At 47.5% G+C, this 12,206-nt stretch overlaps 1 protein-coding gene across 1 annotated transcript in view; it reads left to right on the forward strand.

Moving 5' to 3' along the window:
- The first annotated feature begins 967 nt into the window (after positions 1-967).
- Positions 968-12,206, forward strand: part of TBX5 (T-box 5) — a 74,685-nt gene continuing 63,446 nt past the window's right edge. Inside the window, exons 1-2 of the mRNA XM_015405931.1 lie at positions 968-1,114; positions 5,329-5,423. Coding sequence (XP_015261417.1) covers positions 968-1,114; positions 5,329-5,423 — 242 coding nt within the window. The remainder of the gene's footprint in view (positions 1,115-5,328; positions 5,424-12,206) is intronic.

The following is a 12,206-nucleotide window of genomic DNA, read 5'->3' on the forward strand; positions in this document are numbered from 1 at the left end:
CTCCCCCCTCACCTTCTCAGTTCACTTCGAGAGTATCTGTGCGCACATACTGCTTAGGTATGTATACAAACCGCAGATATCTCAACAATCCTCTCTTGCATTGTGCTCGCTCCCATACTTGCTGTATACCATACACACAGAGAGACACACAGATAGATGTATGTGTGTGTTTGTGTATGTGTTTGTATTTCTTTGTGTGCACCGGTGTGTGTGTGAGCCAGCGTGTGGAAACATTCCGGCTGATGTGTGTGTGTTTGTTTACCTACGCACACACTTTGTGTTTCATATATGGCGGGGGAATCGAGAAACAGGGAGAGGGGGAAAGCAAGAGGGAGAGAGGCCGTTCTAACCCAACAAATAAGAACCACAGTCCTGGCCACGGTTCGAGTACTCAAACCGCATTGACTTCAGTGGGGCCTGAGCAACCCTGCAGCCCGATCCCACGCACAGAAGTCAATCGTGCAGTCTTCCTAGGACCGCTGCGGTTCTCTCGTCTTTACAACAGTGGAAGAAAGCGACATAAATGATATGCACATTATCGGGCGCGATGATATGGTGAGATCTTGCCTTCCGGATGCATATAACAAATGCATTTGCTGTGTTTTTGTGATTCCTTGATGCATCCATAGGAGAAAGCGAGAGGAGTGGAAAGCAACCCCCTTCTTGGGCTTCCTGCTGGACTGGCAGGGCCCGCCGGCCTTGCTTCGTGCCGGCTCTGAATGTGCCCGGGTGGGTCTCCTTAGACCTCTTCGCCCTCTCACTTCTCCCTCCCGCTTTCTCCTGGCGCACAAGATCCTCTCGCGGTATGTGAGATGACCCCCGGGCAAGAGCCGCTCGCGATCTCCGCCGCCCCACTCCGCGTGTGTCTCGCAAGCCCGTGGTGTGTGACCCGTCTCCTCCTCTTCCCTTTTGCATGTGCCGGCGTGCCTGTGCCGTGTAGGCAGCGGGGGGCTCAGCGGCCGAGAAGATGGCGGATGCCGAGGAAGGCTTCGGGCTCCCAGCGACGCCAGTAGAATCCGAGACGAAGGAGCTGGCCAGCGAGGGCAAGCCGGACAGTCAACTGGGGGCCAGCAGCAAGCAGCCCGCCTCGCCCCAGGCCGCCTTTGCCCAACAGGTAGGCTGACCGGGAGGGGGGGGGGCTGGCGGGAAGCTGCGTATTGGGGGGGGGGTCCGACAGGTTCTGATTCCTCCTCCAGCCCACAATATCTATTAGCCAGAACTGATCGATCGTGGCAATCGGGCTGTCATATTCGTAATAGGGTTGTCGCAGACATTGGACATCTGCGGCCAGGCACCGTGGGCCGGACAGAAGGTCTGGGATTCGAATTGGTCGGGGATCCGAAAGGAGTTACTCCGTCCCTACCAAGAATAACGTGCGTCACTCTGCATTTTGGCAAGGCAGGCCGGCCCTACTGCAAGTTAGGGGGGGAGGTTGGATACCGAAGGGGAGGGCCCAGTGCCGCCGTTCGAGTTTTCTGCCTCGGATATCAAAACAGGTAGAGCTATTTCTTCCCGTCACCCTAAACCGGCCGTCGATTGGGAATCTCCATAATCCCTAGGAGGCCCCTTTGAATATTATCTTCTCCGTCAAGCAATCCCCTGTCGAACCTGCCGCTCCCGGATCTGTGGTCGCAGCCACCAGATTAACGAGCAGATCCCCCCCCCGCCGCCATCTTAAACTAACGTAGTTGGCTCTAGGACAACCTAATGTAAAAAAGGAGGAAAGGGTCTAGGTTAAGTAATTGTGAAGATGCTTAGGTATGGTTTAGGGCGGCAATCACACAGAGGTCGACGTTAGTAGACACAGGCAGGTGTCTCTGTGTACATCCAGAGGGCACTAACCGGGAAACTTTATACCACCCCGCCCCCCCCTCCAAGTGCGCCCAGATGTTTGTGCGCAAGCAAGGTTTCCAACGAGTCCCGTCAGAGCCTGCGAGGTTTTCTGACTGGATCCCTTCTGACGTTGCAGTTTTCGGGCGAAGTACTTCGAAGAACCCAGGAAATGGCTTCGGGGTGCTTCGAAAGGTCGCGGTGGGTTTGTGGTGCAGAGAGTTTTCCTCTGGAACTGGGATGACGCGGCTCTCCCTCTCCATGTATAAAGCATTTTAAAAAAAAGTTTTAATCGTTTACAGAACAGTGGAAAGTAATATGGCTGCCCTGCCTCCCCCCTCCTCCCTTCAGATCCCAGGGCTACAGGAGTTCCTTCAAAGCAGAGAAGAATTAAAACCAATAAATAAATAAATAAATATTTTTTAAAAGTTAAATGGTGTGAATGCTGGGAAGACTTTTCAGATCTGGGTGCGGCAGACGGAAGGGGGGTCCAGAACCTGGAAGAAAGCCAGCGTGTTGTAGTGGTTAAGAGGGACAGACTCTACTCTGGAGAACCGGGTTGGATTCCCCACTCCTCCACCACCTGCAGCCTGCTGGGGGACCTTGGGCCAGTCACGGTTCTCTAAGAACTCCCTCACAAGCAGTGTTCCCTCTAAGATGAGTTAGTGTGAGCTAGCTCACAGGTTTTTTAGCCTCCAGGTCACACATTTTTGTCTTCGCTCAGGAAGGATGGCTCCAGAGCAAACTAATTTATGCAGTAGCCAAATTGCCCGCTCACAACTTTAATGCCAGTAGCTCACTAAGTAGAATTTTGGCTCCCAATGCTTAGAGGAAGCATTGCTCACAAGGTGCCTGTTGTGGGGAGAGGAAGGGAAGGCGATTGTAAGCCGCTTTGAGACTAATTTGGGGAGTAGAAAGGCGGAGTATAAAACCAATTCTTCTTTCGGGGCCCTGCTTGCCCCCTTTGGAGAAAGCCTGCAGTGCAGGCCAAACGCAATTCACATTTGCAGCCTTTGAAATCACGCGCAGCCGGATCCTATGCAAGCTTACTCGAGAGTAGGTTCTGCCACGGGGCCTTCTGCTAGGTTCGCACCCTTAGACTGGAAGCTTGTTTCTCTCCACTAAGAAAGAGACAGTTTGGGGGTTTTTTTTTAACGCGAGTAAACTTGTACATGTTGGAGTAAGAGCGGAGGCCGGCTCCGAGGAACAAACGCTCAGGATGATGCTGACCTGGGAACGCGGTTGCCAAACTGAACCCGCCTATTCATCAACTACAGATTAACACGAGAGAAAACCAGCTCCTTTTTTTTTGGAGGGGGGGAGCCAAGTGGTTCTCCCTGCTGCTGTTGCGTTCCGAGTAGGGGTAACAGAACGCTGAAGGTAGATGAAAAAGCTGCCAGCCGGTGGCAGCTTCCGTGGCACTTGCCTTGCTCCCTTGATCATATGCAAATACCGTCGATCAATGCTCCCTCTAAGCTGTGGAGTCTTGTGAGCAGAAATCCTACTTTGTGAGCCTCTGGCATTAAAGTTGTGAGCGAGCGATTTGGCTGCTGCACAAATTAGTTTGCTCTGGAGCCATCCTTCCTGAGCTAAGGCAAAAATGTGTGAGCCGGAGGCTAAAACTGTGAGCTAGCTCACGCTAACTCAGCTTAGAGGGAACACTGCCGTCGATTAAACAACGCGGGCTGCCATCCGGGGGTAAACCTTAGTTCGGTGACTTCGGAGTAGACATGACGGCAAACCCTAAACGGAGTTGGGAACTCCGGAGAACTGTGGATTGCCATTCGGATCCGGGAGTACGAATTCCTGTGTGGGTGGCCTTCTAAATATTTTTGCTCACGTGCGTCTGCGTATGTGTCTGTCTGCTGTACAGGGGTCCATTGGTTGAAAACAGCAACACACATTATCAGCAGCAGCCGCCTAGCAAGAGGGAAGTGGAAAGGAGTTCTCTGAATTTCTGGGTAGACTAGAGGAGGGATTCTGCCTTTGGACACGAAATCTCGGAGGAGACTGCCGGAATGACGCCAGTACCACCTTCGAGACCAACAAGATTTTCGCGGTGCGAACTTCCCAGAGTCAAAGGTCCTCCCTTCGTATCTGACCCGAGCGTCGGCTCACAAAAGGTCATGTCCCGAAAACCTTGTTCGCCTCGAAGGTGCTGCTGGACTCGAGGCTTGCTGTTCTACTGCAGACCAACACGGCTGCCCTCTGAAACTATTTTCTTGGAAGGGTGACAACATTCTCTCTCTCCCCCACTCCACGGTGTGCCAGCACTGTCTCTCCGTGAGGCTTCCAACTACGGGCCTTCCCCCTTCCCGCATCCCTCCCAGGTTTTCGCCCCAGCCCGCTCTTTGCGCCTGCCCGGCACAGTTCGACGCTCCCATTATAGCCCCTTCTATTTTGATGCTCTTGGCCCAGAGCCTATCAGGCCGGCTCCTATCAGGGAGTTACAAGCGGCTCCCACGACCGCTGGCGCTGGGCAGATCTCCGGCCCAATACCGCCGGGCTGCTTTGAATATCAGCCGGGCTCTGCCTATCTCCCTCCCTCCCTCCCTCCCTCCCTCCCGCGCCGCATCCCCTCCCGTCCAGTGTCTAATGTCCCCCTCACTTTTTTTGGCCTTTTGGGGAGATAAATCCACCGCTCCAGAGCCGTTTGTGCCTGGGCTTTGTGGCCAAAGGGAATATTTGAAGTAAGGAAAGCACTCAGTTATTGCACAGTCATCTCTATAGCGACATGGGGGGGGGGAGTTCCTTCTGAGTCCCTGCGCCTAGGATCTCGATGCAAACTCCCCAAGTCTGTAGAAAAGGGAGTGCAGCCGATGTTACAGCCACTTCCACACTGTCGGTTTTGTCACTCGTTTGTCCCTATTGCTTCAGGGTCGTCGTCGTCGTCGTCGTCCCCAATGTGGAATGCTCTCTCTTGTAGTCCCAGAGGGAGCAAAACACGTGGGGAAAGGGAGGGAAACCCAAAGCAATAGGGACAAACCAGTGAGGGAAAAAATGATAATGCGGAGCAGCAGCCAATCCGGATTTGTTTGCGAGCGCACGAGACAAGGTCTTTCAATTGCGTGTCGGCAAGTTATGAGGTGCTCTCAGACGATTGTATATCGGACCGCAGCCTTTAAAAAAATACATCAGGCGTATACATAAAAGTGCAACGTATGGAAAGGCTCTATGGACATTATCTATTAAATCTGCACGCGGCCCTTTCTTTCACGAGCGATTCTCTTCTTCCTCATTATATTCTCACAACAGCCCTGGGGAGTCATGTTACGTCCAGGGAGGATTTGAACCCGGGCCCCCTCATTCCTGGTTCCACACATGGGCCCATTTTTTTTTTGCCCCAAACTTCTCTGCCCCCCCTTTAATATCCTTCTGAAATGGGTTTCTAAATTAGGGGGTGAAGGGCGAGAGGAAACACACACCCCCGTTTCCTGTACGGTTTGATTTTTATCTGATTCTACGATTATTTTAGTCTCTTCCTCGCTCCCTTTCCAGGGCATGGAGGGAATCAAAGTGTTTTTGCACGAACGGGAATTGTGGCTGAAATTTCACGACGTGGGGACGGAAATGATCATCACGAAAGCTGGAAGGTAAGAAACGGTCTCCAGAAACTTTTGTGTCTGCTTATGGATGTTGACAGGCAGTTTGTCCCCGGGCTGGGGGTCGGAGAGGGAAACGTTATCAACAGAAGCTAACAATAGCTGACAGTTTCCCACGACCACACACACACACAAAATGGGAGCGATCCACTTAAGGACTTCTCTTGCGACAGTCCCATTGGGCATCCCGCGATGGATCGGGACCGCTAGAAGCGTGCCCAAAATCAAATCAAATCTGGAAAATGTTTGTCTGGGAGGGGGAAATCACAAGGGGTATTTCAAGGAGCTGAAAAAAGGCGTCTGGAAGGTTAGGTGAACGTCATTGTGAGAGAGAAGCCAGGCACCTGGGACTGGGAGCAGGCAAAGCCAAGCTTACCGGGAAGAAAACCCTTTCAACTCAGAAAGATTTACTTCTGAATAAAAATCCATAGTTTCATGCACGTCCTCTCAGAGGTCCAAAGAGCTCTTGTAGCTTTTGAGGACTCCTGGCTTTTGAGGCCGCTAGTCTCATACAAATAAAAAATGATGACACGAGAGAGTAAAATGCGGCGGCGGCTTGGCCCTGGTGTCGACCTGTAGAGCACCCCTATTGGAGAACATGCTTGCCTTTGATCCATCAGCATGGGTTTCACTCATCTTCTTAGGACAGCCCTGTAGGGTAGGCTAATGCTGTTGTTATTATTTATTTATTTATTTGATGTATATACCGCCCTCCCCGTAAACGGACTCAGGGTGGTTTACATCAATTAATATAATACAATTAAAACAACGTTAAAATGACAGCTTACACAGAATAAAGTCATAAAATACCGTGTAAAACCGGAGAGATCAGATACCCCTTATACTGGAGACGGAAGGCTGACAGAGATAAAGCGAGCTCATAAGACTGATGAAATCTGAGCTGGGACCTCCCAAATAATAGCACTATTTCATACGTACAGGAGAAAGGCTGTTGTAAGAATAAAGTCATAAAATACCGTGTAAAACCGGAGAGATCAGATACCCCTTATACTGCAGACGGAAGGCTGACAGAGTTAAAGCGAGTTCATAAGACTAATGAAATCTTAGCTGGGACCTCCCAAATAATAGCACTGTTTCATACGTACAGGAGAAAGGCTGTTGTGCCGAATGTCAGGGTGGTAGAATGGACGGCACCATTTTCATCTGCAGGTGGTGGATTCAATCTTTGAATGCTTCTTGGCCGTAAAAAAGCTCCCCGCAAAGAGAAAACTAGAACAATAAGGTTAAGGATTCACCCTCCAAGTCTTTGCATGCTATGGTGGTTTTCTTCTTTCTTTAAACATAGGGGAACTTTTGGAAATGTGATCCCCCCCCAGTTGCCTTCTGAAGTGGTGCCGTCCATTTTGCCGGTTCAGCTTCCTGCATGCGTAAACTCTAGGGCACCGCTATGCAGCGTTGGGAATCAAACGAGAGGATTCCTGTTCGTTTCTTTACGGCGTCAAAACCAATTTCACCCCTTTCCCCTCTTTCCTGGAGCTGTTGTGGGATCATCGCACCTAACTCTTCAGGTCCCAATCCAACCCAACCGAAGTTACGTAAATGCCTATAAATAACATTTTCACTGACCTCCATGGAGTTTAAGGCTTGAAGCCTAATCACTCTTGGGCATGAATCCACTGCGACTTACTTTCAAGTAAGTACGCATAAGATTAGACTGCACACGTGTTTAATTTGGGTTGTATCACATCTTTCTGTTTTTCTTTTCTTTTAAATGAACCGTGTGAACGAAAAAGTTTTAGATTATTAAGTGAATTGTAGAGGTTGGCTGAGTCCTATCTGCTGAGTATACAGACAATACTATTGTTTATTGTATTGTTTATTGAATACCCCCATCCTGTCGATTGTATTTACTCACTCTGTGTAATCCGCCTTGAGTCCAAGTGAGAAAGGCGAACTATAAATGAAGTGATAAAAAAAACCCTAACAAACTAAATAAAACTTGCTTAGGGGTCTAAATGTTTTGTCTTTTGTGATGGGTCCTGAAGACTTCTAAGAGGTGCTTTGTAAACTAAAGGCAAATAAAATAACCGGAGACTACCATTCTGTCTCCCATGTTCAGGAACTTTCCACTTGTTTCACATACAGACACTCTGCAGTGTTTCAGATAGCCTGGAATAAGGTGGGAGGACATGGCTTGCCCCCTGGAGCATCTGCTTGGCATGAAGGTCCCACATTCAGTACATGAGGTATCTGGGTACAAAAGGAGCATGTATTAGGTTCGTGAAAAACCTCTCCCCGAGTCTCCGAAGAGCAGCTGCCGGTCTTAATAACAATAACAATTTAAAAACATAAATACCAATGTATGAAATCTTGGTTTCAAGACCAGTTCTTGTGTTGGGTGATAGTGAGGTATTGAAAAAATGGTATTTAGCAGAGATAAGATGGTCCAGCAGAGCCAGAGTAAAATAATTCAGACTGAGAGTCCATGTGTGATTAAAATATAAAGTTTTTACTAAATTCTAGCATGGGAAGGGTAACTGGGATGAAAATAACAACAGAGCATAATCGGCTACATCCTTACTCGACAAGGACAAAACTAGAAGAGAGAGATTATGGCTGCTCTTCTGTTTCTTCAGAACACCAAACAAAGACAGGAAGAGAAGCCATAAAATGGTAATACACCTTGACACTTTAGTCCCAATCAAATCCCTAGATCAGGGAGAAAATTCCCGGGTATTCTACAGCTAAAGAACATTGGTTACATGAGAAACATGTGACTTCCTGTGAGTAACATAAACAAACATTTAACCCTAGATATACTGAGTGTTTTCAACTTGTAATACCCAACATCTTGCTTCTAGGAAGTAAGTAGGTATGAGTAAAACAAAAAACCCAGTACTGGAACAGACCATGCTGCCTCAGACTATTGAGCCAGGCTATTTGTCTATCAAGTTCAGTATTGTCTACTCTGGCAGCAGTTCTCCAAGGTCTCAGGTAGAAGAACTAGACACTAGGACTGGGACCTTCTGCATGCCAAGCAGACACTCTGCCAGTGAGCCACAGCCTCACACCTTATTCCAGGGCTATCTGAAAATATACTAATACTTATTTATCTAATTAATTTATACCTCACCTTTCTCCCCAGTGGGGAACCAAAGTGGCTTATATCCTTCTCCATTTTAGCATCACAACAACCCTGTGAAGTAGGCTAGGCTGAGAGTGCGTGACTGGCCCAAGGTCAACCAATGAGCTTCCATGGCACCAGTGGGGATTCGGACCTGGTCTTCCAGATATTAGCCCGACACTCTTAACCAATACACCACATCAGGTTGATTAATATTTTGATTTTGTTATCACCCTCATTATTATAAATGGGTTCAAATTTCAGTGGGGTAGCTGCCTTATAGTACAATTCTATGCAGAGTTACCCCAGTCTAAGCTCATGGATTCATTTGCCTAGGATCACATGCTATTTGCCTAGGTTCACATGGAGAGCCAGTTTGGTATAGTGGTTAAGTGCGCAGACTCTAATCTGGGAGATCTGGGTTTGATTCCCCACTCTTCCCCTTGCACCTGGCTGGATGACCTTGGGCAAACCTTAGTTCTGATAAGAGCTGTTTTTGAAAAAAGAGCAGTTTCTGTCAGAGCTCTCTCAGCCCCACCCACCTCACAGGGTGTCTGTTGTGGGGAGGGGAAGGGAAAGGAGTTTGTAAGCCGCTCTGAGATGCCTTCGGGTAGTGAAGGGCGGGGTATAAATCCAATTTCTTCTCTTCTTCTTCTTCTTCTTATTAGAGACACACACTCAGCAGATAGTCTTGTGCTACCTTAAAGATTTATTTTCTGGTCTGGTGTCCAGAACATGAAGCCTGTCCTCAGTTTTGTAAATCTGATTTGGCGGCAGGGAGGGGGGTTGTTCCTGAAGGCTTGTCCTAATCCATTTGATAGTCTTTTAAGATGCCTTTTGGATTCTTTTGCATCCAATGGAAGTAGTAAAACAACATTTATTTGCGTGTGTTTGTGTGTGTATGTGTGTGTTTCCTCTCACTTTGAATCTTGGGAGCTGGGGTGCCTGTCAAGAGCAGCTTAGTTTGATGCATTGGCCTTGCACAGCCTGCTGGAATTTAGGCTTCTTTCTTCCAGTGTCTGGATCTGCTCCCCACCTCACCCTGCTTATTGGCGCTAGCCTGGTTTAGTGAATTGGGATCTGGCACATCCAGGGTCAAATCTGCCACCCAGCTTTCTGGGTAACCTCACATGTACACCACCTTCACCTCCTTCTACTAAACAAAATGATACTGAAAAATGAAAACTGCATTGGAAGCTCTCCCTGAGGCCGAAAGCAGTTTGTTGGCCAGGTAGTATACTGGTGATTGGAGGTGGGGATCATAAATTTAAAGCTCCTGGAAGGAAGTCATGATTCCTTGGATCCAGGCCAAAGCTTCGAACAAAGAGATGTCATTTTTACAGAAATCTATCCCCCTTTTTTAGTTTCCACCTAAGCACCCTGGAGTCTCCTGGTGATCATGCAACTGGTTGAAAAAGTCATTAGGTCTTTCTTTCTTTATGATCTCTTTACCCTACCTTCTCCCAAGGAACGTAGGGAGGAGGTGTTGGGTCCCCTCCTAAATGTTATCCTCACAACAACAGTGTGAGATGGGACAGGCTGAGAGAGAGTGACAGCCCAAAGTCAGCCGCTGGCAGGGAATCCAAGTGTTCCCATTATTACTCTGATCCCCCACTTACAATAGTATTACTTCTAGTGGTGTTGGAAAGTGCTATTAAGTCCCAGTGGACTTATGGCAACCCTGTAGGTTTGTTCAGAGGTGGCCTGCCATTGGCTGCCTCTGTGTAGCAACCCTGGACTTTCTTGGTGGTCTCCCATCCAAAGGCTATCCTGGGCTGACCCTGCTTAGCAGCCAAGATGAGATTGGGCTAGTCTGGGCTATCCAGGTCATGGCATATTATTTCTACATTCCATTTTAAGGATACTAACTTGGAAGTAGAGACATCACCCTGCCAACAAAAGTCTGCATGGTCAAAGCAATGGTATTCCCAGTAGTCATGTATGGCTGCGAGAGTTGGACTATAAGGAAGGCCGAGCGCCGAATAATAGATTCTTTTGAACTATGGTGCTGGAGAAGACTCTTGAGAGTCCCTTGGACTGCACGAAGATCAAATCAGTCAATCCTAAAAGAAATCAACCCTGACTGTTCCCTGGAAGGCCAGATAATGAAACTGAAGCTCAAATACTTTGGCCACCAAATGTGAAGGGAGCACTCACTGGAGAAGACCCTGATGCTGGGAAAGATTGAAGGTCAAAGAAGACGGGGACGGCAAAGGATGAGATGATTAGACAGTGTCATAGATGCAACAAACATGAAGTTGAGCAAACTTCAGAGGACGGCGGAAGACCAGAAGGCCTGGCGTAATCTGGTCCATGGGGTCGTGAAGAGTCGGACTCGATTGTGCGACTGAACAACAACAAAAAACTTGGAAGTAAAACCCATTGAGATCAAGGGGATTTCAAGGGGAGGGGGTTGCCAAGAAGAGCTAGTTAGAATCAAGATGCAAAAGTAACTGGGTAATTACAGCTGAGATGGCAGTTGTTAAGATCTGTGAATGGCAGTAAATTAGCATTACTGACAATAATGACAGTAGCTCAGCCACAAACAGACGTGTAAGCAACATACAGAGTATGTGACTATGCAGGCATGTCCAACTTCGAACTGGTAGTGATCTATTTTTTCCGGCCAAAAGTGCCGGTGATCTACCACCATGAAAATAAAGTTTCAAATTAGTTTCAAATTAGATTTTAACCCACTAAAGTTGGGTTCCACCGCCCCTCCCCCATTTATAATGCACCTTCTGTCATTTACTGGTAAGCAAAATAAGCAAAAACAAAACAGAGACGAAGATCCAGAAAGAACTGCAAACATTTTTTATTTTATTTTATACCAGGAGACCAAGTGGGGCTGGTGATCTACCTCTGACCCCTCCGCGATCTACTGGTAGATCGTGATCTACCTGTTGGACATACCTGGACTATAGGGTACAAATTCAGCACTAATAAGATCAATTTATTAATACATATAAATAGCTATTGTAAGATAACAAATAATGAGCATGTGTTTCAATCCACTAAAATTCAAAGGTTCCCCTCCTCAGGCATGACACATCAAGTGTAGTAATTTCACATATTTCTTTCACTGCATCAGTACATTTTCAAGGTTCAATTGAGCAGCATATTTGGAATTGTAAGATAAGAGTAACTCCGATGAAGATCAACTCGAAATGGAAACAGAGCTGGCAACCCGTCTCACCTTATCTGAAAGAGGAGTTGTGAACTGGATTTGTTACTGCCTTATTCATCGTATTTGAAAGAGGAGTTGTGAACTGGATGTGTCACTGCCTTAGGGTTCTCTCCCACTGGAAGAAATATGTGAAACTGCTACACTTGATGTGTCATGCTTGAGAAGGGGAACCTATGGATTTTGATGGATTGAAACACATGTATATTATTGTTTTATCTTAGAATAGTTATTTATATGTATTCATACACTGCTGTTATTAGCGCTGAATTTGTACCCGTCAGTCACCTGCTTTGTACTTTGTTTACAAGTAAATTAGCATACAAATACAAAAGTTACCAAAGAGATGTGAGAACAAAGTTTTGAGTCCAATGCCACCTTCAAGACCAACCAAATTCAACAAAGTTCAATTCTGGGTATTGAACTTTGTTGAATGTTGTTGGTGCCGCCGGCCTCAAAACTTCATTCTCACATCTGTTTGTTAACCAGGGCTATTTTTGGGCAG

This window comes from Gekko japonicus, unplaced genomic scaffold, assembly GCF_001447785.1.
Source record: "Gekko japonicus isolate JY-2015 unplaced genomic scaffold, Gekko_japonicus_V1.1 scaffold297, whole genome shotgun sequence".
Classification (NCBI taxonomy): Eukaryota; Metazoa; Chordata; class Lepidosauria; order Squamata; family Gekkonidae; genus Gekko; species Gekko japonicus.